At 49.8% G+C, this 25,558-nt stretch overlaps 1 protein-coding gene across 5 annotated transcripts in view; it reads right to left on the bottom strand.

Moving 5' to 3' along the window:
* Positions 1-24,308, bottom strand: part of PAX8 (paired box 8) — a 62,978-nt gene extending 38,670 nt beyond the window's left edge. For all 5 annotated transcript variants that reach the window (XM_043917849.1, XM_043917851.1, XM_043917852.1 and 2 more), the window contains exons 1-2: positions 24,208-24,308; positions 23,759-23,865 (exon numbers count right to left, since the gene is read on the bottom strand). In XM_043917849.1, the coding sequence (XP_043773784.1) occupies positions 23,759-23,783 (25 nt within the window). In that variant the 5' untranslated portion in view covers positions 23,784-23,865; positions 24,208-24,308. The remainder of the gene's footprint in view (positions 1-23,758; positions 23,866-24,207) is intronic.
* Positions 24,309-25,558: the final 1,250 nt, after the last annotated feature.

The following is a 25,558-nucleotide window of genomic DNA, read 5'->3' as shown; positions in this document are numbered from 1 at the left end:
AAGGGGATGACAGATGATGAAGTGGTTGGATGGCATTATTGACTACATGGACAGGAATTTGAGCAACCTCTGGGAGATAGTGAAGGACAGGGAAGCCTGGTTTGCTTCAGTCCACGGGGTCGCAAAGAGTCAGACACAACTGAGCTGAACAACACAGACTGAATAACAACCCCACCCACCCACCCGCCAGAGTCAGTGCTTAGGAAGAAGACTGACAGCCAGCGGGGTGGGAGGGGCTCACTCCGGAGCCAGCCTGAGCTCTCTATCTGCATCTTCTCATCCAGTTCTCATAACAGCACATGATCCCCATTTTATAGATGAAGAGATGCGAGCAGAGACTGTCTGTAACTTGCCCAAGGGTGCATCATTACCAAAGGGCAGAATTGAAACTCCAGCTGAGGGCTCCCAGGTGCTCCCAGCACTGCCCCTGGCAGTGTGTGGCCATTCCAGATGGACAGTCAGAGATTTCTCTGCAGGCAAATGTGTCTTCACATCACCTGCCAAGCATGGGTGCATGGCAAAGCCCACTTCAGAAGCCTCTCCAGGTTTTCATGCTGTTGAGGTTGAATTTTTCCTTTCTTACAATTTTTCTTTAGCCAGAGAATGAAACAAATTCCATTATATTTCCCCCTTCTTCCACACTGGTTTGTCCTCCTCCATGTCTTGATTGCCATCTACCTCCACTGCCTTTCTGCCCCAAGTCCTTCCTATGCAGGTTTTTATTCCTCTGTCCTCAGTCTTCTCCCATTGTCTTGCTAGTTTTTCTTTCCATCCCTTGCTGATGGTCCCTGCTCCTCTCAGCCCCTTCCCTGCCCCAGTCCCCTCCACTCCTGTCCAGATGACAGACTCCTCCCCTGCACCTCTCCCCCAACTCATTCATCCCCAGTTTTCCCTTCTCTCTACCTTGCCCCCGCCCCTCACTCTTCTGGCCAATCCCCCCTCCCTGAGCTGTCTTGTCTTTATTGCCTGCATGACTGCTCTGGTTCTCTAGCCCATCTTCCCCTCAAAGGCATTCGCAGCTCGGCTGTTATTCTTGTATTAGCATTGAACCCATTAAAGCTAATTTGTTTGCCCTAATCTCCATTTATTTTTCCCTAGTTGATATTAGATTTCCCTTTCTATTGCTCCAGCATGATTTTCTCTTTGTCTTCCTAATGGTCTACCCCCCCCCTCTTCTATTAATCTGGTTGGCTTCACTGTGTGGTTTCAAGGCCTTTCTCTGCCTCCCCCAGCCCTGAGATTAACCCTGTCACCTCCCTCCCAGGAAGGGACCCAGGGCTTGGATTTCCAGGGATGGAGCTCCTGTAAATGTCAGTTGACATCTTGTTGTTATCGTTTAGTTGCTAAGTCATGTCTGCCTCTTTTGAGACACCTATGGACTATAGCCTGACAGAGTCTTCTGTCTATGGGATTTCCCAGGCAAGAATACTGGTGTGGGTTGCCATTTGCTGTTCGAGGGGATCTTCCCCACCCAGGGATCGAACCCAGATCTCCTGCATCACAGGTGGATTCTTTACCCCTTAGCCACCAGGCAAGCCCCCTAGATGACCTCTAAGCTCCCTCAAAAAAGTATTTGATGAGAGTTCCTGCCTTGTCCTGAAGCCTGTCTGGAAAGCTCCAGAATGCGGGGTCTGGAGAACTGGAGGCAAGTGGAATGTAACAGGCTGTTCTGAGCCCTGAAAGATCACCCAGCCCAAGGGTTTCCTGGCCATCTTCCCCTTTGGGGCTGCCTCAAATTTTCTGGAAGCCTCTGCAAGCTTCTCAGATCCCATAGATTGTTGTTGTTGGTGTTCAGTCTCTCAGTTGTGTCCAACTCACTGTGGCCTCAAAGATTACAGTACGCCAGGCTTCCCTGTCCTTCACCATCCCCTGGAGTTTGCTCAAACTCATGTCCACTGAGTCGATAATGCTAGGAAGCCAAACAGCACTGGGCCACTTTCTCTCTGTGATTAATATTGGGCATTGTCTCTCCTTGCTTCTCCTTGTTTCCCAAGCTGGAGACACATTTCTTCCCCTTCCTAAAGAGCGGAAGCTTCCTCTCTGTGGATGTGGCTTTGGGGTGGCTAAAACATACCCCGCACCCTGGCCATCATGTTATCAAGGACCGAGGCCTGCCTGGACCACTTCTCAGAAGCCTTCCCTATCCCCTACCCTCTTCTCCTCTGACTGCCCTGGTCCACAGCCCTCCACCTGAGTCTCATTATTAGTCTTTCTTGGGGCCAGTGCTCTGCCTGCTCCCTGGACACCTAGCTCCTGGAGGACAGGTATAGTGTCCTATCCGACCATCTAAACTTGCATCACAGGAAGAAGATTTGTGCTTTCCACCCTGGTTGCCTGCTAGAGTACCTGGGGTATTCAGAAACTTTCCACGCCGCCCCCACCCCCCACCCGCCGTCAGTTCAATCAGAATCTCTTGGCACAATGTCCGTGTTTTTAAAAAAAGTTCGTCTGGCGATTGCCCAGAGTTTATAGCCACTCAGTAGATGGTCCATAAATATGTTTTGAAAGCATGAATTTATGGATTAGACACAAAATTCTGGTGAGAGGCTGCAAACGGAACTTGCCGGTGCTCGCTGGTGGTTGCCTAGAGGTCATTGTCAGCTCCTTCCTTCCCACTGAGCCTCTTAGATGCCTCCAGATTCCTGGAATCGCACACCTGGGGCTGCAGTGGGAAGGACCAGGGCCTCTGCATTTCAGAGAGTGGGCACAAGCAAGGCAGGCATGTCAGCACTCACTGATCCCACCCTAAGGAGCCCAGCATCTGTACCAGTCACTGTGCTGTGCCCTCAACTCCCCCTGGGGTCAGAGGCTTACGGATATTAATGCTGTTTTTCTTTTAGTGGTTCTATATTAAAGCAATTTTCAGTTCATTAGATTTCAATTCAACGAAAGCCCACTCTATGCCTAATAATATTCCAGGCTGTATGTATGTGGGGAGATGGTTTCAGAGTAGAAGGCACAGTTCTTGCCCTGAAGGAACTTACAGGTTCATCATCCCTGATACCCAAAAGAACCTTAGAGTATAAAATCTATTCACAAGCACTGTCTCCTTCAACTCCTTTTATAACCCTGTGGAAAACCTGTGGTGGGGTGTATGTGTACATTTCTGTGTGAGTGTGTGTGTGTGTGTGTGAGTGTGTCTGTTTGTGTCCCTACGTGTTTATATGAGTGTGTGTGTCCCTCGGTTTATATGAATGTGTGTGTGTGGCTGTGTTCTTGTGTGTGTGTATATGAGTGTGTGTGGGTGTGTCTGTGTCCCTGTGTGTATATATGTGTATGTGTGTGTGGCTACTCATGTCTGAGTGTACGTGGCTGTTTGTGTTCTTGTGTGTTTATCTGAGTGTGTGTGTCCCTCGGTTTGTATGAATATGTGTGTGTCTATTCTTGCCCTTGTGTGTATGTGTATGAGTGTGTGTGAGTGAGTCTGTGTCCCTGTGTGTATATATGTGTATGTGTGTATGGTTGTTCATGCCCGTGTATGTGTGGCTGTTTGTGTTCCTGTGTGTATGTACAAGTGTGTGAGTGTATGTCTGTGCCCCTATGTGCATGTGTGTGTGAGTGTCTGTGTCCCTGTGTGTGTGTATGAGTCTGTGTGGGTGTGGTTGTTTGTGTCCCTCTGTGTGTATGAGCCTGTGTCTGTGTGTGTGGCTGTTAGTGTCCCTGTGAATATGTATGTGTGTGGCTATTCATGTCCATGTGTGTGTGGCTGTTTGTATCCGTGTGTGTGGTGTGTGCACGTGACTGTTTGTGTCCCTATGTGTATATATAAGTGTGTGGGATTGTGTCTGTGCCCCTGTGTGTGTGTGTGTGTGTGTGTGACTTGGTTGTGGGAGCAGGAGAGGTCTTGGCCGCCCTGAGGAGTCAAACAGGTAGGAACAAATGAAGAACAATGGCTCTTGTGAGTCTGACACATTGAGCAAAATCTGTGACAAAACTGCGTATCTGTGGCTTCCACACCTGTCAACAGCTGGTTCCCCAGAATCAGAAGCTGCAGCAAAGTGGATTACACACTCTACAAGACTGCCTGAGGAGACAGGAAGGCGCAGGGGGCAGACTCAGCCTGCAGGTTGTGGTTTCAGGGAGGAAATTGGAGGGGCGCTGAGAACTAGGAGACCAGGGTCGCGCCGGCTCTGGGACCCTCCTGTCTGCACTTCGGTTTCTTCACCTCTCTACTGTCCTTTTAGTCCTGACATCCACAACTGCAAGACTGCCCTCAGGCCTGAGAATAGAGGCCAGGAACTATTAATACTAGAGGGGGTGCAGAGAGAGCTCTTTGGGGGGACTTCGGGCAAGTTCTCCATGGGGGAACCTCCCGTAGGTGGCCCTGAGGTCACCTGTGGAAAGGTGAAGGAAGAGGCACACAGTGGGCCCTCAGGCTGCTCATGACTTGAGTGATGGCAGACAAAGATGCTCTGCTGACCAACGACGGAGGGGGACATGTGCGAGTGCCAGGCTGTGGGCCACATCTGAGAGGGTCCCCAGCCAGGATGGGGAGGTCACCTGCCTGATGCCACAGACTCAGTTCATGGCAGAGCCCAGGCAGGACTCATGTTTTCTGAACCATGTTCCCATTCATTCCACAGCCCAGGGGGCCCTGTGGGATTTCAGCACCATCTCAACTGGGGCCATCTTGGCCAACAGTGAAGGAAGATGGCAGTGCAGATGACAGACAATGTATTCTGAACCCAGGCACACCCTGGAAGAGTCCCGGTCCTTTTCCCAGTTTGTTTGTCATTTGATTTTCTTCTGTGGGGAAACTGAGTCTTGAAGCTCTTATCCGTGGGTTTTGAGTTTGGGAAGCAGAGTCCCTTCCTCCATGGGATTACAGGGCTGTGAGCAACAAGAAATCCCCTCAAGAATAGGTGTCACTTCTCCTTCCTTCTTTTGTTAGTGTTATATTTGTTTGTTTATTTACTTTGGCTGTGCTGGGTCTTCATTGCTACATGCAGGCTTTCTTTGGTTGTGGTGAGTGGGGGCTACTTTCAAGTTGGGGTGCACGGGCTTCTCAATGCAATGGTTTCTCTGGTTGTGGAGCACAGGCTCTAGGGCATGAAGGCTCAGTTCTTGTGACACATCAGCCTAGTTGCCCCATGGAATGTGCAATCTTCCTGGACCAGGGGTTGAACCTGTGTCCTCTGCATTGGCAAGCAGATTCTCAACCACTGGACCACCAGAGAAGTCCACTTCTCTCTCAGTCGGTCCCAAACCAAGGCTTCTACATCCGGTATCACTCAAACCCAAAGAAGCTAAAGTGGGGATTGAGCTAGACCTACCAAGAGCAACACTCAGACTGTTACACATTGACCTGTGCTCCCCCAAAACTCACACGTGGATGTCCTAAGCCCCAGCATTTCAGAATGTGACCTTATACAGAAATAGGGTCTCTGTAGATGATCAAGTTAAGGTGAAGTCATCAGGGTGAGCCCTAATTCATTGTGGCCACATCCTTTCAAAAGAGGAAATTTGGACACAGAGAGAGAGAGAGACATGGGGAGAATGCCATGAAATTATCGGAGTGATGCCGTTGCAAGCCAAGGAACACCAGTCATGGCCAGCACATCACCAGACGCTAGAGGACCAACACAGAACAGATTCTCCCTCTCAGCCCTCAGATGAAACCAATCTTGCCAACATCTTGACCTGAGACCTCCAGCCTCCAGAGCCATGAGACCATACACATCTGTTGTGAAGTCCTAGTTTGTGGTATTTTGTTACAGCAGCTCCAGCAAACACATGCACAGATCAACAAGGTTCTAGCTCTGAACAGACACAGCAGGCTTGGGGAAGCCCCCTTGTAGTTGAGGACACCACCTTGGATAGTTAAGGAGGTGGCGCTAGTGGTAAAGAACTCACTTGTCAATGCAGGAGACATAAGAGATGCGGGTTTGATCCGTGGCTCAGGAAGACCCCCTGGAGGAGGGCATGGATACCTTCTCCAGTATTCTGGCCTGGAGATTCCATGGATAGAGGACCCTGGTGGGCTACAGTCCATGGGATTTCCAAAAGTCAACACAACTGAAGAGACTTAGCACACATAGTTAAGAGCAAAACTTGAGACCGCACTTGAGTCTGGCCCACTCCTGTCCATACCCAGATGGTAGATCTCCCAATAGAGGAGGTGCCAGTCACAAAGAAGGACTGTGTCTCTTCAGAAGGCTGGCATGAGAGACTCCACATGGGATTGACTTCCAGTTGGGACTTGTGGTGGGCTGACTCCAGATCAGTGGTTCCCCGGTACTGATCTACAGTGGCAACACGGGAAGCCGGTGAAGGAGGTAGATTCCAGAACATCACATTGGGTAACAGAGCCCCAGGAGCCTCTGATGCTAGTCTAGAGACCACACTTGAGAACTATTTGTAGAAAGCAAGTTTTCAAAGTGGTTCTTTCATTTAGCAAATATTTATTAAGCATATAGCATATATCTTGCTTGTTTAGTCACTAAGTTATGTCCAACTCCTTTGGGACCCCATGGGTTGTAGCCTGCCAGGCTCCTTTGTTCACGGAATTTTTCAGGCAAGAATACTGGAGTGGGTGGCCATTTTGTCCTTCAGGGGATCTTCCCAACTCAGGGATCGAACCCATGTCGACTGCATTGGCAGGAGGATTCTTTATCACTGAGCCACCTAGGAAGCCCCCACCTCAGTCCCATAGTGGCCACTTACTATAAAGAAAAATAGGAGAGTAATTACAGTAATATCATGTGAAAAGATCAAGTATATTTCAGATTGGGAAAACTTCATTTAAAACTTCAGATGTACAAGTTAGGTCAACTAGGAAGACAACGAAGCATGTTATGAGAGAATTATGTGAAAACTACCATCATGAAGTTATACAGAACCCTTAATCCTTATAGGATTTTAGGGAAATGCTGGGGATGCGGAGACAACTAAAAGAGTTCTTATTATAGCTCAGAGGCAGGTGAAGTGGGCAGGTGAAGATGGTCACTAAATGTGAGGGTATCAGAGAGGGAGGGTCTGGTTTAAGGAAGTCTTGTTGTTGAGTTGCCAAGTCATGTCTGAATCTTTTGGGACCCTATGGACTGTAGCCTGCCAGGCTACTCTGTCCACAGGATTTTCCAGACAAGAATACTGGAGTGGGTTGCCATTTCCTCCTTCTCCAGGGGATCTTTCCGACCCAGGGATTGAACCTGCGTTCCTGTGTTGCAGGCTGATCCTTTACCACTGAGCCACCTGGGAAGCCCAAGGAAGTCTTGGGTTGGCCAAAAAGCTTGTTTGGGTTTTTCAAACCAAGCAAGCTTTCTAGCCAACCCCAAAGAACTTGAACAGGGCATTGTGAAGGGGACTAAGAGGGTGGGGACAAAGTTCCAGGCAGCTGCCACTGACTGGGCAAAGGCACATTGATGGCAATGTACATGGTGTATTTTGGAAACAAAGGCTAGTTGGCTGGAACATGAGTTTGCATACGGAAATAGTGGGAAATAGGGTCAGAGGGGTGAGATCAAAGCTTCTTGGGTTGTTCACCAGCGGTTTGCCCACAAATGCCTGTTAATGACTAGATGCAAAGGACGAGTTAGCAGGACTTGAAGATGAATTTGAAAAATCACCAGACTCAGATTCACTGTAACAGGACTGGAAAAGGAGGGAAACCAGAACATTTTGATAATGTAAATCATCTAGTGATCAGAGACCATTGCCAAGCTGTTCCACTTAATAAGAACACCACAAAGCCCAAAAAAGACAGAGTAAGCGCGTATGTGGCTCTAACAAGAGAACTAAGAGGAATCTGGAAATCAGCAACAAGAGAAATGTGAAGTCCAGCTGGCGGAGGATGGCAGTTTCCATGCACAGCAAGTGAAAAGCTCCCCCCCCGCCCCATGCATATTGAGTGCACTTGACTCAGGCTTGGAGATGGCAGGGTTAGAGTGAACTCCTTCATTGGGCCCCTCTTGTCCAAGCCCCACACAGTCTGTCTGAACCCACCTGTCTTGCCATTGCTGTCTGCTATGGGTAGGGCTGACCCTGAGTCCTGGAACCTGCCCTCACTCCTAGGACATCACATCTCTGCTCCCACTGGTCCCTCCTGAGTCCCTGATGGATTTCTGCCCCTGACTCAGGACAGGCTCCCACCCGCCACCCACCCACAGCCCAGCATGCCACCACCTCCTACTAGCTCAGCATTTTGTGCCCCTCTGGACTGAAACCCTCACTCTGTCTCCATGCTGTGGCTAAAAGTCCAGTTTGCTTTCCTCTCTAGAATGTCAGCATGAATGCAGAAGCATGGTTCTTGAGCCCTGTAATCCCATAGCTAAACTCCATGCCTGCCATACTGAAGGACTCAGTGGATGTTTACTTACTGAGCTGAATATTACAGTAATGATGCTCTCTGAGACAGTAGTGAGAACTCTAGGCTTCTGTGGCTGGGGATGTATGTTTGGGGAGAGCACGTCATAAGAATTGGGAGTAACCGAGCATGATTGGTGGGGGTGAGGTGAGACACCTGTGCCAGGCACTGCCAGGCAGGTACAGGCTTGCCAGAGAGTCAAGAGTCAGAGGTGAAGGGATTACAGATGCACTCTTAGAAGCTACAATAAAACCTGGAGTGATGCAGGCACAGCATCCACAGGGAGACCCACTTAGAAGTGAAAGAGGCCAAGAGGAGTGGAGACAGGTGCATAATAGAAGTAGAGGGCAGGGAACAGAAGCATCTCTGGGGGGTGGACAAAGTGGTCTGTGCATCTGAAAGGAAGAAAAATATATCATGATTTCTACGGCTGGTGTCATGGGCTGCATGTTTGTGTCCATCCAAATTCATATGTTGATGACCTAACCCCTAATACGATATTTGGAGGTGGAGGCTTCTGGAAGATGATTAAGGTCAGATGAAGTTGTGAGGGTGGGTGGCTCATTATGGGATTAGCGCCCTTGTAAGAGGAGGAAGTGGAGAAGGCAATGGCACCCCACTCCAGTACTCTTGCCTGGAAAATCCCATGGACGGAGGAGCCTGGTAGGCTGCAGTCCACGGGGTCGCTAAGAGTCGGACACGACTGAGCGACTTCCCTTTCACTTTTCACTTTCATGCGCTGGAGAAGGAAATGGCAACCCACTTCAGTGTTCCTGCCTGGAGAATCCCAGGGATGGAGAAGCCTGGTGGGCTTCTGTCTATGGGGTCGCACAGAGTCGGACACGACTGAAGCAACTTAGCAGCAGCAGCAGCAGCAAAAGGAGGAAGAGACACCATAGCTCTCTCCCTTCAGTCTCCTGCGCTGAGGAAAACTTGTACGAAGACACAGCAAGAAGGCAGCCATCTGCAAACTGGGAGGAGCGCCCTCGTTGGAACCTGACCATGCTGGCACTTCCCCCTAGACTTCCAGCCTCTAGAGCTTGAGAAATAGGTGTCTGTTGTTTAAGCCACATAGTCTGTGGCATTTTGACATCAAAGCCCAGGCTGACTAAGACAGGTGACTGGGATGGAAAGGTCAGAGGTGACAGGATCTTCAGAGAAAATCTTGAGCAGAGGTGACATGGCTCTAGGTGTGTGTGAGCGGAGCTGAGAATGAAACAAAGGAGCAAATGCTCAAGGTGTGATGGGTGAATGGATGCAGGCAGCTGAGCGCCAGGAGACCCCAGTCCAGTAGCCTGCCTTTTCTGTGTATGTGCTTATGGTCCACAAAGTGACTGGGCTCCTTAAATGACTGATACATAGGTGCCATATTATACCAAGTGCCTGGAAGGAAGGGGCTTTTTCAGAGAAACTAAAGATGAGAGGAGGGGGCACATCTTTTCTTTGGATGGTGGCAACGTAAATTCCCCATGATGCATATGCTCGGGATGCTTTCTGACACAGGCATGGGGACCTCCTCATTTCACAGAATTGGGGTCACTGTGTGGATGTCAGGCAACACCAGTCTCATATTGACCTCAGCTGTTCCCAAGGAATGGGGCATCTGGAAGGACCCACACAGTGTTCTTCCAGGAACACCACAGCAAACTCAACCTAACCTAGTGAAAATTAGAACATGCTGCTAAATCAACTCCTGGCTTCCCAGGTAGTTCTGTAGTAGAGAACCTGCCTGCCAGTGCAGGAGACATGGGCTCAATCCCTGTGTCAGGAAGATTCCCTAAAGAAGTAAATAGTAACCCACTCCAGTACTCCTGCCTGGGAAATCCCATGGACAGAGGACCCTGGCAGGCTATGGTCCATGAAGTCACAAAGAGCCAGACAAGACTGAGCGACTGAGTACATGCATGCTAAATCAACTCCTAGGACCTAAGAAAAGTGTGAGGTAGTGGCCACCAGAGAGGAAAAAAAATACTTCTTTAACTCACAGATATTTTATCCATAAATGTAGTTTTTCCTGCCACCATTACTCATTACTGATTACTCATCATATCCACAAGTGGGTACCTCTGCCCACTCCACAGGGAAACATTGTTTGAGAATCACTGATTTATGAAAGTTATACAAGTGTTTGTTGATCAAATGCATGAAATATTTCCTATGTACCACATTGTAATGATCGGTTCCTGTGGTGCTGCAACAAGCACGGTGTGGTGTTGTGTGTCCACGAGACTGTGGTTCCCGCTCACGTTGCACCTGCTAGTTTAGTGCACAGGGTGTGCGTGTTCCTAAGGTTCCAGGGCAGGGCTCCCAGGGATTCTGAGCAAGGACATTCTCGCTGTCTGGGCCAAGGAGCCCACCAGTGACAGTCTTCTGCCAGCTGTCTTCCATGTTGTCATCCTTGGGGAAGCAAGAGGTCAGATTCTTGAACAGGCAAGTCCAAGTCCTGCTGCTGTTGCTCACATTCTTGGTAACCCTTCCCCCACCTGGGCAGAGTCGTCACGAACCCCAGAGCCTGAGTGTTTCCAGCGGCTCTGACACTGGCCAGACAAGCAACCTGTGCCAATGACTGACTGCCCTTGGGTCTCATTTGAAAACAAGGTCTCTGCAGGGCTCCACAGCCACAGATGCCCCACAAGCTAAGTGGGGAGGGTGGCAGAGCTCATGACTGGACAGTGGGGTTTCTCTGCTCAGACTTCAAACCACAGATTTCAAGAACATGCAGGTTACAAATCAGTAACTGCAGGCCAGACTAACCAGAATTGATACTCAACATACTGCAGGCTCCCTGGACCTCTTGGAACCTCACTTTCTTCACCATGTCTAGAGTCATGGACTCAATCAGCTCTCATCAATTGCTCTTATAATTTCACAACCAAGTTTCTTGGGGGTCTCTGACAGCAGAGATTCCTTTGGTCACCGTTTTTATCACTCCCAAACCAAGGAAAGTGTTCTGTGCACACACATGTGTTTATGTGTATGAAAGGGTGGGTCTTGTATGCATGTGTGTATGTGTGAGTACTTGTCAACCACGTGTGTAAGACTGTATGTATAACTGGGTAGGTGTATGTATCATAGACTGGACCAGGATGAAGATAGCCAGGAATCCAGGGTACAGAATTTAAGGAGACACTTGCTCTCAGGGCTGATTCTGCCCTTTGACAAGCCCAAGAGTGGGGCCTTCTTAAATTTTGCACTTTGCATGCTTTGGTGACTCACTCTAGTCTCAGCCGTGGTTGTGTGACGTGTCTGTATGTGTGAGTCTCTATACACTGGTGTGTATGGGAGCGTGTGTATGTGTGTGTGCATACATGTGGGTGTGAGCATGAGTGTATATGTGTGTGCACTTGTGTCTATCTTGGCAGCTGTCACTGGGCTTTGCCCATCCAGTCAGCAACTAGGGGGTCCCTTCTTCTCATTCCCCTGGGTCAGCCTTCACTCTACCCCATGCCACCCTTCAAAAGGGAGCGCCATATCATGAGAGTCCAAGTTAGAGGCATGGCGCCATTCTTCTGCCACTAACCTATGCCATCTGGGACACGGCATAGTTGTCTGACCTCCGTTTCCTTGTCGGTAAAATGGGGCAACAGGGCCTCACCCTCCTGGCCTTGAACAACTCTGGGTCTAGGCAGCCAATTTGATGTAACAAAACCTACAAGGCTTCTGTGACGTGCCATCCTCAAGTCTGGAAGGTGAGAGATATAGAAACAGACATTCTTATACAAAGTAGGCTGCAGAACATGCCATAAAAATAAGGTACTAAAGATGTTGGGGAGGAGAGGAATTGTGGAAGGCTCTAGGGGGAGGTGGCATTTGAGCAGCATGGGTTGAGGATGGCTGAGATGTATGTATCATGGATGTGAGGTCCAGCAGGCTCCCCAGCCGCCCACTGAGGCAGGAATCATGGGTCTGTTTCACTGGTGAGGGGCTCCTGAGGTCACACAGGTGCCCACGGTCTGAAAGGGGATTCAGACCACATGTGCTGAGCCCCCAAGGACCCGTATCTTTGGCCACCTCCATCCAGGGGGAAGGGGCTTCCTGGTGGCTCAGACAGTAAAGAATCTGCCTGCATTGCAGGAGACCTGGGTTCAGTCTCTGGATTGGGAAGATCCTCTGGAGAAGGGAATGGCAATCCATTCCAGTATTCTTGCCTAAAGAATCCCATGGACAGAGGAGCCTGGTGGACCACAGTCCATGGAGTCACAAAGAGTTGGACACAACTGAGTGACTCACACACACACACACACACACACACACACACACACACACATCCAGGGTAAAGAGGTTCCCAGGCCTCTATGCAGGGCAGACTGATGAACGCACAGAAAACAGTCTGTAAACAATACAAGGCTGTGTGCAATCGTGTGTACACGGTAGGACAGTGAGTGACTTCCCGGGAGGTGGGGACAGACAGCAGCGTGGGCAGGGGCTCGCCACGCTCCTGCCTCAGCTTTCCTGGGGAGATGGACACCTTCCAGCCAAGCCGACAAGTCAGACTCTGAGGAAAGCAACTGTGATGAAGCAATCAGGGTGGCAACTGTGTGGCTCCAGGAAGACTCTAAAGAGGGTGACACTCAACAAGAGGGAGAACCCCAAGACCCAGAGCATGTCTGTTTCAGTTGGGGACAGCTGTCCAGACAACTCTGAGGCCAGCAGGAGATGAGGGGTTTGTGGGATCTCTGGGGTGTTGTTATATCCTATGATGCAGGAGACCCCAGTTCCATCCCTGGGTCGGGAAGATCTCCTGGAGAAAGGAATGGCTTACCCACTCCAGTATTCTTACCTGGAAAATTCCATGGACAGAGGAGCCTGGTGGGCTACAATCCATGGGGTCGCAAAGAGTCAGACACGACTGAGCGACTGACACTTTCACTTTCGTATCATGAGAGAACACAGGGACTGGAAGGACCCAGGTCTTGTCACTCTGCCTAAAGGGAGATGTCTTATAAAATCTGCAAATCTCTGAACACAGGAGGGTTAAGCATTAGATGTGTCCAGCAAAGGTTCTGATCTGATCCATGCTGTTTGCACCTACAACTCTGCGACATTTTGCCACAAGCTGGCCAGTCACCTGGAGCCCCAGTGTAAACCGTCATGGAGCGGACTGATCCAACATAGCCTCACATGCTGCCTTTCTTGAACAGTGACTTCTGCAGAGATCAATCAGACTCCAGAAGGCCAGATGAGGTTTATCTGCTATCAGCAACCACATGATTGTGCTGGAGTGGCTATTGGTGATAAATGACCTTTGGTGATCCCACTACTTAGGTTGTTAGTTTGCAATCCTCATCCAGACACTGAATTGTTTTGTCTGATTATTTTCAGCCCTGGTGCTGTCTGTTTGACCCCTTTGTCAGGGAATCACAAGACTTTAGCTCCCTGCCCTGAGACGGTGCCTCTCACCCCTGTCATTTGCCTGGACTACCCTGGCACTGGGAGCCACCAGCAATGGCATGATGCTCTGCACATAGCAGGTAGCATCCACAAGGGCTTGTGAAATTGAATGAAAGCTCTGACCTTCAGATTCCAGCTTGACCTCAGTGCCTCTCCTGACCCAACATCCTCCCTCCCAGCCTCTTCCTTCAATTGGAAGTCACAGCCAGCCGCCCAGAGGACTTGTCAGGAAATCACCCCGTTCCTGCCATCTCCATTTTGACAGTCATCAAGAACAATCTCAGGTTCAAGGGAAAGAGCACAACAGAGCTGGAGTCAGGAATCTCTTGCTTAGCTAATTCCAGACTTCTAAATGTCAACCAGGGTTTGCTATGGTGCCAAAGCTGGATTACTATTACACAAAGTAGGAAAATATCAGACAGAAGGTAGGGGTGGGGCTGGAGAGAAGGAGAAAGAAAGCAGAAGATTCACAGATTCTTCTTTAAAAAAAATGTATAGTTCTGGGTCAAGGATGCTGAAAGTCAGCATCCTTTCATTTAGTCCAACACCGCTAGAATGCAGATCTATGATTGTCCAAGTGGAATATTAACAGGTTGGTCCTAAATCTTTTTTTCCCCCTTAATTTATTTTTATTATTTCTGGCTGTCCTGGGTCTTCATTGCTGTGCTGGTTTTTCTCTAGTTGGGACAAGCGGGCGCTACTCTTCAGTTGTGGTGCTGGGGCTTCTCAATGCAGTGGCCTCTCCTGTGGCAGAGCACAGGCTCTAGGGCACGTGGGCTCAGTAGTTTCAGCTCCCAGGTTCTACAGGGCAGGCTCAGTAGTTAAGGTACACAGGCTTAGTTGCTCTGTGGAATGTGGGATCTTCCTGGATCAGGGATCGAACCTGTGTCTCCTGCACTAGAAGGTGATTCTTTACCACTGAACCACCAGGGAAGCCCTGTCCTAAATCTTAAGTGGAGCAAAATTTTGACACAGGGTTTCAAGTTACTCATGGAGAGTTTCACAGGAAATGCTAAAACAGTGTCTTGTTAGAGCAACTGTCCCGGAGAATTTTGGGGGACTCTACTCCCTGGGTACCCGTGTTATCAGAACAGGGGAAAATTCTTGAGTAGTTGCTATGTGCCAGGTGAGGATACTGGTTTCACTTTCAGTGTTTCCTAGAAATCCTGCAATATGCCCGTATTTTATACTGAGGAAACCCATCCCCAGAGAAACAACTGACTTGCCTGAAATCACACAGCAAGAAAGCAGCAGGGTCAGGTTCTGGGGCAAAGCCTCTGAGGAGGCACCCCTCCCACCGCCTACAAAGATGGAGAGGCATTCATTCACAGGACCTGGCTTCACAGTGACTTCAAAAGTCCTTCGCCCTCTTGACACCCCACAGCCGCCCCTGAGTTGATCTGAGGAACAATAATTCTCTCAAAGAAGCTAAGGAATCAAAATGCAACACACACAGTGGGCCCTGGGTGTGTGCAAACACGCAGTTCACACGATGACAGCAGATTAAGCTGTCCCTCAAATGCGTCACCCAACCAGCTCCCGACCACTCTGCTGGGTGGGCCTGGCAGTAACAATACATCCCGGTGGACTAATTAGCACTAACGACTCAGGTCACTCCAAGGCCACTTAGGGAAACAGGTGCAGAAGACAACACGGAGGAGCACTGGAGCTGAGGACAGGAGAAAAAAAGAACAGAGTTAGAAAGAAGGAGGGGGTCCATCCATGTCTCTGCAAAAGGCACGATTTGCAAAGACTGTCACACAGAGTGAAATAAGTCAGAAAGAGAAAAACAAAATACTGCAAATTAACACACATGTGGAATCTACAAAAATGGTAGAGATGATCTCATTTGCAAAGCAGAAATAGAGACATAGACATAGAGAACAAGCATATGGAAACCAAGGGGGAAAGGGCTGGGTGGGATGAGTTGGGAGATCTGCGACTGACATATATACACTGCCATGTATAAAACAGATAACTAATGAGCACCTACTGTATAGCACAGGGAACCCTACTCAATGCTCTGTGGTAACCTGAATGGGAAGGAAATCCAAAAAGAGAGGATGTATGTATATGTATGGCTGATTCACCTCACTGTACAGCAGAAACGAACACAACATTGTCAAGCAACTATGAGGAAAGAAGTAGTTTTCTCTCTCCATGTCTTTCTCTGCTTAAATCAAAGATGGGGTTGCATCTGAGAAATGCAATCAGCCAGGAGCTGGGCAGCTGCATTCCACAGCAAAAAGGGACAAAACAACTCCCTTTCCAGCTCCTGGTACAAGTGGAACCTTGGCTGAAGCTCCAAAGGAGCAGATGACTTAATTTTGAACTCTTGAGTGAGAGGACCCCTCAGGAAGCAGAAGAGGGAATGAACCTAAACTTGGGGAAATAAGATCTGGTATCTCAAGGGCTCCCCACTTGCTGCCTGTGGAGAAGGCACCCAGCAACCACCCCTGACATTATGGTTTTGTCTTCCCAGTAATTCTGAACCTATGTCCATCATTTCTACTAACCTGTTAGTCTCTGAAATGTACCTAAGCAGGCAGGCCCAGTGGGGTTTGGAAATGCCAAGGGAGCAAGTTCCCTGATGGTCTACGATTTATGGAGGTACTTATGAAAGTGTTAGTTGTTCAGTCATGTCTGACTCTTTGCAAATCCATGGACTGTAGCCCGCTAAGCTCCTCTGTCCCTGGAATTCTCCAGGCAAGAATACTGGAGTGGGTTCTCATTCCCTTCTCCAGGGTATCTTCCTGACCCAGGGATCAAACCCGGGTCTCCTGCATTGCAGGCAGATTCTTTACCACTAGTGCCACCTGTGAAGCCCAAAGGGTCATGCTCTAGGTGAGACTTAAAATCACAACCTTGGCATTGCTCTGCATGTACTACAGTATAAGTACCATGTGCTAACGGATTGCACCACTGGAGCTCTGAGGTTCTGGTGGGTAGCCGCTTTTTTTGATGCAGATGGAAACATGTTAGCACTGGAGGGGATGTGTTAAAAGAAAGCTCCCTCTCTCTGCTTTTCCTGAGTGTCTGACCATCTTCTTCCTCCTCACAGGACCTCCAGGAGGGACATCCAGATAGGGACCACTGCTCCCATTTTGCAGATGGGAAGACTGAGAATAGTCTGTTTTCACTGAGTTGGAGCTTTAGGGATGGTGATAAGGAAGCCAAGCCAACAGACTGAAGGTCCTATCTGACTCTGTCGGCAAGAATCCTTGAGCCTCCTGATCCAAGATGCTGGCCCGAGTTTCCGATGGAGTTGCAGGCGTGAAGCCATCTAGTGACACAGGGAGTTTTGATGAGCTGGACTTTGAGAAAGAAGGCAGTGGAAAGGGAGCTGGAGACACATCAGCCTCACTGAGCACGAGTGCTCCTCTCTTCTGTAAAAATGTCCATAACACACCTGCCTGGCAGACTCCTGAGAATTAAATGAGATGATGGATGTGCTCTCTCCCAGCAGAATTCCACACCTGTAACAGCCCTCAGAGATAAAATAATCAGAGCTTACATTTACCGAGGGCTCACTAAGTGTCACGGTGTGCTCAGCACTGTGTATTGCATCTCTTTCTTTGGATATGAATGAGGCACGGGCAGACCTGCAGCGGCTGTGGGCAGGCTGTGTGGAGCCTTGAAGATCCTTGGCATTTTCCATGGCATTCAGGACTACAGGAGGATCCTCCGGCATTAACACAGAAGCAAGACCCACATATCACTGGAGGACCCCTGAATTTCCCTCCCTTTGATCTGGGACATGCCGCGGCATTGGAGACACTGGTGTGTACCCAGGACCTTTGTCCTTTGTGGGGAAGAAGCCCCAGTCCAAGTAAAGCCCATACTCAGTGACCAACGATGGTTTAAAACAGAAACCTTTCTACCACGATTTTTCTGATCCATAGAGCTGGTAAGAGACATTTGCTCATGTGGCCCACCTGGAGGGGTTTTAAGAAACCCCCAAAGACTTGTCAGCACTGACTCTGGACCTCAGTGACTAAACATAACATAACATGTTTAGTCGCTCAGTTGTGTCTGACTCTGCGATCCCAAGGACTGTAGCCCATGAGGCTCCTCTGTCCATGGGATTCTCCAGGCAAGAATATTAGAGTGGGTTGCCATTTTCCTCTCCAAGGGATCTTCCTGACCCAGGAATCGAAGCTGGATTTTTACCACTGAGCCATCAGGGACGACCCAGTATATAATTAAGACCACAGATAAATAAGGAATTGTGGATGCCCCTGCCCACTCCACCCTGATCCAGAAATTCTATCCTAGGGTCACTGACGGTGTACTGGAGGAACTGAGATTTGCCTGGGAGGGTGAAGTTTTCAGGAACCAGGAGACCCTTGGACTGTGCTTTCTATACTCTTTCTTCCAAATAAGAAATACCTAGCACCTCTGTTGGAAGCAGGCATTGCACCTACTTCCTAGGCAGAATCTTTTTTAACTCCGTCTCCAAAAGAACCTGAGCCAAGGTGTTCTAGAAAAAATCCTCCCCACCAAAGAGCTCTGAGTGGGAGGCTGCATCCTCCTCTTTTTTGACGGAGCTTTACACCCCCAAGTTGTATTTCTGAAGGGAGTGAAGGCTCCTGGGGGCTGAGACACAGTCTTTCGCCCAATCTCAACTAAAACAAAAGCAAACTGTAGCCTGAAATGGGAGGGGCACGTTCCCCTCCCCTCTCCTTTTAAAATTATCTTTCCCCCCCCCCTCTTAAACGAAATTGTGTCTTTTATCTCTCTGTGTACTCAGAACCTCGGAGCTCAAAGCTTTCTCAGCGCAACTGAGAAGTCAGTACCTCTTGGATTGATAAATAGAGCAGCTTTAAAATGCTTAGAACTGAAGACAGACCAACTGTGGCGAGAGAAAGTAAACACATCCCCGCATCAGTCAACCCTAGCAAGCTCCTCGCTGAGATTACAAACTGCAGTTCCTGCCTGAGCTGGTGAGGATGCTGGAGCAGACTGGGGCGGGGTTGGAGGGGGCAGAGCCACAGAGCAGTCTCCTCTGCTTCTTAGTCATGTCCCAGAGGAGATGGGTCACCTGGGAGTCCTCTCAGGACCTGGTTTGGATGTTCCAAAGCGTAGCCGACTCTGCCAACTGGTTTCATGCCCGAAAATGTCCCAAGAGAAAAATGTCCTTCTTTTGATCTCAAGGGTTTTCTCTCCCTTACCCCAACTCTCTCTGTGTGCAGGTGAAATTCGCCAGTGAGAAAACTGGAATTTTTCACAAAATAGATTGTGATCGCTACATAATTTGATATGAATATTTGAGGAACTTTTCCCATGAAAAATCCATACTTTAAACACTCTCCCCACAAACATACACACACAAATTGTTTTTATGAGAACCAATTAATAAATGCTAATTCATCCAGGCATATCTCCACTAAATTACTCTTTCATTTAATTGCAGGGGAATTTTCCATTACTAAACTCTCCCTTGCGATTTTTTTTGCATTATTTATATATTATTTCAGTTTCACTAATAGTGAGGTTGGTATGCGATATTATCTGCTGTTTGTAAGTTTTAAATTTCTTTTCATTTAACATGTTTCCTCATTCTTGTAGCTCCACGTAATCTGGGAGAAACATCATTAAAAGCAGACAAGATTTTAAACATAAATGATGGAAACAGGCACTGGCTGAAATGAACCTGACAGGACAGTATCTTGTCTGATGAAACTGCTCTGATTTCAGGCATTCGTGGGTGTGCGGGAGCGTGCGTCTCCACTTTGGATTAATGTGGAAATGTTTTCCTATGTCAGTGAGTCACAAGTCAATCCACGGGAAAGACTGTGGGTAGAGAACTAGGAATGAAGATCTCAGGGGCTTTAATAATAAAAATAAACAACACTTAAATCTCTTTATAAGCCACCAGAGCACAATGTCTCTTTTCTTGCTTCCTTTTCATGGACACCAAATCCAAACTTTGATATCTAGACACCCCAAATTCAGACCACGCAGTCCCCAAAGATCCTGCCTTTTTATGCATGAAAAAGTAGGGGTTCTGGTGATGGTGAGGGGTTAGGGACTGCTGTGGTTGAGATCATATTCAAAAGGACATGTTTTAAAGTAGAATTTTGATTTCCTTATATTGAATGGCAAAGTTTCCAAGTACCTGGCTACCTTCATTTCTGAAATGAGTTCTTTCTTTTTCCTCTCCAATCACCTTCTTCCCCTCCAGTCTCCCCTCCCTCATTGTCTCCTTTCAGTGTCTTTCTTTTTCTCTTTAGTCTCTCCCTTCTTTTTCTTTCACACGAACACATTCTAGGGGATGTGAATGATTAAACTGTTTACTCCGAGGTTTGAGGTTGAGGTATGAAAAGTCATGTCACCATAAGTAAAGTTTCACCTTTATACCCAACTCTATCAATAATTACAGAGCAAGGATGACGGTTAGTAAATCTTTCTTACAATCTGCTCTTACAAAAATGATACCATTTATTCTGAGTGTACTGAGCACCCTTGATCTTACTTTTCACAAAAATTAATTACAAAGCTGAGTAACCTCCAAAATGAAGTCAGTATACAAAGGGATGTATATTCCTGGGGAAAGGCATACACATAAAACACGTGCCATATTAAAATTCAAGATTCGAGGCCATAAATAGAAAGTTTTGACATGTAGTTATAATGGTAGGTGCTCTCCTCTGAACCAAAATATCTCTTAATAATTAAATTTCCGAGATTGATTTTTGTGTTTTTTTTCCCCTCCACTTCCTTTGTCCTCTTCAGTAAAATTAGGTACAGTCCTTTTGGGTATAGACTGATAAAATTAATTAACTTTCCTTCCACCCTGAAAATGTCCCAAATAAATGCTTCCAATAGACATCAAAAAAGTGTCAATTAGAAATAATTACTTCTTATCAATCAGTGGGGCAATTAAAGTGACAAAGCTTGAAAAGATACTTATCTTAAAACTAATTCACAAGGTAGCTCAATTATCTCCTAATTAACTTGCATAGAGGAGGGTTGGAGGATGGACCATCTCCAAACAAAGATGAATTGAGGAACCCCAATACCTCTTTATGTTCCTCAAGACCTTTTCTCATCCCTGGACCTTATTTTCAACCCAGGCAAGAAACCTGGGAAGAAAACAGTTTCTTGGCTTACTTTGCGCCTTTTTAAAACCAAGTGGAGGGTATGGGGGGCTTTCCATCTGTGATCTAAGGAAGTTAGAGAAACGCTCTTTCCATAATGGAAAGTCTCATCTTACTTCTTGAATAATATATTTTTGGGAGTTGGGGGAAGAGGATTTCTAGAAAGTTACTGTGCATAACTTTTAATAACACCCTGCCTGCTTTTTTTTTTTTTTTTTTTTTTTTTACTGAGCTCTCTTCTTCACGGATGTAGTGCTGTTTACATTCTAATACTTATGCGGCATCTTTATTCTTTAAAGAAAAGTTCTTGCTCAGGATCTCTGTTCCTTGATGCTACAAAATTCCCGGTGGATTTTACGGACCGTTCATCCCATCACTGACCATCGGCAACTCAGACTCAATCACTCTTCGCTCTCTACATCCCTTCAGAATAAAACCGTAGGGAGGAAAAAAAATTTTTTTTAAAGATCCCTCTGCGAAGCAAGATCAGCCGGGGGTGAGCCGCAGTGGCGGGGGCGGCAGAGGCCGCGCAAAACTTTTCTCAGCGCGTTTCGTTTTATCTGAAACGGTGCGCTGGGCCTCGCTCCCGCGAAAAGGTCCCGCCGCCCGTCTTCGCCCCATTTTGCTCCAGGGAAAACCTTCAAGAAGGCTTCTCCAGGCAAAGTCCATGCAGAGTTGTGATCTCAGAAAGCGAAACGGCGGGGGAGAAAGAAGGAAATCTCTAAGACCAAAGAGGGAAATGGGCTTATAAAAAACTGGAGGGCTCAGCTTGTGAATTTAGCTCTAAATACAGACAATGGTGTCAAGTGATTAGAAAGACGGAGGATCTCTCACTCAGATTTACCTAGAGAGGATTTGAAAAAGAAACAGGGGACAGCCTTGAATCTTTTGAGCTATGCTTTAAGCAAATTTCTTCTGTTTCATTAGCATTAAACTATAGGAGAAAGCCTTTCTCCCTCTCTTAGATTTATTTTTTAATTTGTTTTGGGGAGAGGATTGAAGAAGTCCCCTCTAGACAGAGAATACTTCCGTCCCAGGCCCCGCCTGCGATAGGGGCGAAACCGCTCCCTCCCCAAACCCAAGGGCGATTGCCTCCGAGCTAATGGAAAAGCAGGGTCTCCTCATCTGGGTTTGGGGCTGATTAAAAATAAAGTAAAAATAAATTGTGCCCTTTCTTCTTTCCTTCTTGATTTCCATGTATTCTAACGAGCGCTTCCGTAATGACAATCAGTAGTGAAAACAAAATCCAGCCAACCCGAGGGACCGTGACACCGTCTTATTTCTCACGCAGCGACAGGGAGGAAAAGGTCTGGTCCAGGACTGTAAATTCGAGGACCGAGAGAGAGCACCCACTCTTATCACCACCAGAGCGGTCAGGGGAAGGTCGGCGGTGGCTTAAGGGTTGGGTAGAAACAAACAGGGAGCCGAGCAGAAGCTGCGGAACCAGCCTGGCGTGGGATCCGGCACCTAACGCCGCGCCGCGCGCTCTGCCTGGGAGACCAGTCCTGATTCCGAGGCGAGGGCGACGTGTGTCGTTACACCCGCATTAGGCTAAAGACTAAGAGACTAAAACCTGGTCCTGGTCCCAGAAAGTGGTCAAGGAGCTTTTATGACTCCTGGGCGCGGAGTAAGGAGTGCCAGGCGCTCCGCTGGGTCTCCTGGCTCTCCGACCCCGCTGCTCCCGGGAGCATTGGTGAGATTTCTGCTCCGCTCCCCCGAAGGCCGGGCGCCCGCAAAGCGGGGCCAGGACCGCGGTGGCCTCGCTCACCTCCTGGCACCGGGATGGGGAGGGAGCGTGCTGCTGACTCAGTCTCCGGTGGTGGAGCGAACCCGAACGAGAAACCTTCGGGCGTCCACGGGGGTCCCCGCGCCTGTGCCGGTGGATCCTCCGCCTTCAGTCCCGGAGCAGCGCAGCGCTCTGGGCTAAATTGAGATCTCAGCCGCGCGCAGCGCCCGATGCGACCCTCCTTATTATAACAAATGTCCCGCTTGCCGAGCGGGACTTCATATTCGCCAAGAATTCATCTGAAATATTGATTTCCTCTCACTCCACCGGCCCAAATCGATAGCGTTGCGCCCTGGCCCCATAAATCGCCTTCCCCGCGTCTGGCCCGGCTCCATCCATCACCGCGGGCCGGGCCGCGACTCCTGCTCGCTGTCCACACTTGCAGAGCGCCCGGCGGGCCATGCCCACCGTGCCCACCGGCCCCAGCCCTGCGGCTCCTTCCTGGCACAGACCACCCCGACCTGAGCCCGGAGGTCGCGGAGAGTCGGCGCCGCGGCCAGTGACTCGAGAGCTATAGAAGGCCGTGAACCCGGATGCCGGTGGGGCGCGGGATTCGGCTCGCGGAGGGCTCAGTCCTCGCCCGGCCGGATGCCCCGCACGCCGGTCCCCTTCTGTCCGGTGTTGAGCGAGGAGGAGTCCGATAGCCCTCCAGTGCGCTCACTGGATCCCAGGTGCTCACGGGTCCCAGGCCCCGGACCGCGGGCTCCTCTCGTGTGGGCTGGAGAGGTGCGCGGGTCTCAGGGTCCCGCCACAGGAGCCTCAGGCGAGAGCTGCGCGCACCCGGGGACGAGGGCGTGGAGGTCGGGAGCAGGGGACTGCAAGTCCAGCAGGGGTGCGGCGTAGGGCCTGAGAGCGCGCAGGATGGCCACTATGACTGGCCAGGCGAGAGGCTGATGGGACGCGAAGGACACTCCTCTGACCCCACGGAGAGCTCCTCGCCCCTCCCGGTGGTCCGCAGAAACCCAGGCCTGGGGAGGTCGGCTCCTCCGGGTCGAGGGGGGACCTCAGGGCCCAAGAGAGTGGCGAGGCGGCCGCTGCGGAGAGCCAGGCCCGAGGCGTCCCCAGCTGCGCCCCCACGCAAGGGGTCCAGTGAGCCGCGAGCCCCACCGACCCGAGCGCACGCACGGACGCACAGCGACGCGGGGGATCCGGGGGTCCCCGGCCACGCCGCGTTCTTACCGGATCTAATGGAGTTGTGAGGCATCCTGGAGAGTCGCTCGCAGCCCGCCGAGGGCTCAGGGCTTCCTCACGCAGATCCGCGCCGCGCCCGCCGCCACGCCGCTGCCCTGCACAGACCCGGGGCACGGGTATGAGACTCCGGCCCGCCGCCTTAGACCTCCTCCCCAGGCCCTACCCTGAGGCTTTCATCGCCAGGCAGGGGTCGCAGGATTTTCAGGCGAAGAGTGGCCAACCTCAGGCCGGCCTAACCCATGCGCCCGTCCGGAAGAGCCGGCGTTCGGGTCCGCTGGGCAGCGCCAAACTCTAACCCGCTGCCCTCCGCTCGGCTGCCCCAGCCTCATCCAGTTTAACTTGAGAGAGAAAAGGCTGCCGGGCTTCCTGGGACCTTCTCCCTTCTCCAGTCACCCCTCTCTCCCACTCAGCTTTCAGCCAACCCCTGGGCGGCATACCTGGCCGGCCGGCCACAGGCCCTCACTGCCCGGGTCCGCCCTCGAGGGTGCCCTGGACCCCGTGTCTCTCCTCCTTCCGAAGTTTGTTCCCATCCACCCGGCATCGCCGACCGGTTTTATCCCGCCAGGGCCCGGAGAGATGGGTCTGGAGAGGCTCGCAGGCCGCCGATTGGCTGGCTGGGTGCGGGAAGGGGAGGATTTTGCAAGGGGGACATGGCTGAGTGGACTCAGGAGTTAGAAACATTCGCTGGAGCTTCTGTTTCCAGTGGAGAGAGGAGAGAGAGGCAGCTGAGCCCTAACTCAGCAGGCTTGGAAAGATCTGAGGAGTGTGCGATGGAGGCTTTAGACCTGGAGGACGAGGGTCTCTGGGAACCTCTGGAGCCAGTGAAGCCCACCACCTTTCTTGCTCCCTGAGAAATTTGAACTTGGGGGAAGAGTTCAGAGGACAGGCCTAGTTGAGGGCCTAGATTGCAACTCAGGCTGCAAGTGTGTTAGAAAGGGACAGGGTGAGCTGACCTTTGACTTGTCTGCAGGAATCAGCAGCCTCAGGGGAGCAGGGGTAAGAAGGGTTGGATAAGAAGGGCTCTCTGGGTGGAGATGAGAAGCCCTCGGAGGGGGCGAAAGCTTCCTCCCCTTCTTCACTGCTCTCCTCTTCGGTTAAGGAAGCAGATACAAGGATGGCTGTGTGGGTGAACCAATGTCCTACAGCGCCAGCAGGCCTCCACTCAGGCCTGCTGTGGACTCAGGGTTACAGCTGGGGGGAGAGTGATGCTTGTAACTGGGAGGGGCTGCTCTGGGATGCAGAGGCCAGAGCCACTGGGGTGAGAGGGAAGGGATGAGGCAGAGGAAACAGGGGTAATGGAGGAGTGTGTGTACACGTGTTTGAATAGCACACACACACACACACACACACACACACACAAACACCCCACAAAAGCTTTCAGGTTAATATATTTCCTCCTCCTGCCCAGCCTTGCTTTTTCTGGATTTAGTAGAAATGAATCATTCTATGAACAGAAAAAGAATATGTATGTCCTGAAATGGATCCTCCACCCCTACATGTGACTTGAAACAAAAAACAATTGGTGCCTTATTGTTTTAAGTGCTTCTCGAAAATTGTTACTTAAGATTGCTCTGTGGTTTCACAATGTTCAGATATTCTGCTTCTCTGGTCAGACCTCCCCCCAACTCCACTCTCACACCAGAGAGAGGGAGGAAAGAAGGGTGTCGGGATGAAAATGGACCTGGGTATAGGTCCCACGGACCCCTCTGCCCTGCCTCGGCTGGTTTGCTGCTCTGGTGCCTGCCTGTTGTCTGTAGGAGAGCTGTGGAGTGTGGAGGCCTCTCGGAG

This window comes from Cervus elaphus, chromosome 11 (assembly GCF_910594005.1).
Source record: "Cervus elaphus chromosome 11, mCerEla1.1, whole genome shotgun sequence".
NCBI classification, from domain to species: Eukaryota; Metazoa; Chordata; class Mammalia; order Artiodactyla; family Cervidae; genus Cervus; species Cervus elaphus.
Note: the sequence above shows the minus strand (reverse complement) of the source record. Positions and strands in the feature narration are given on the sequence as shown.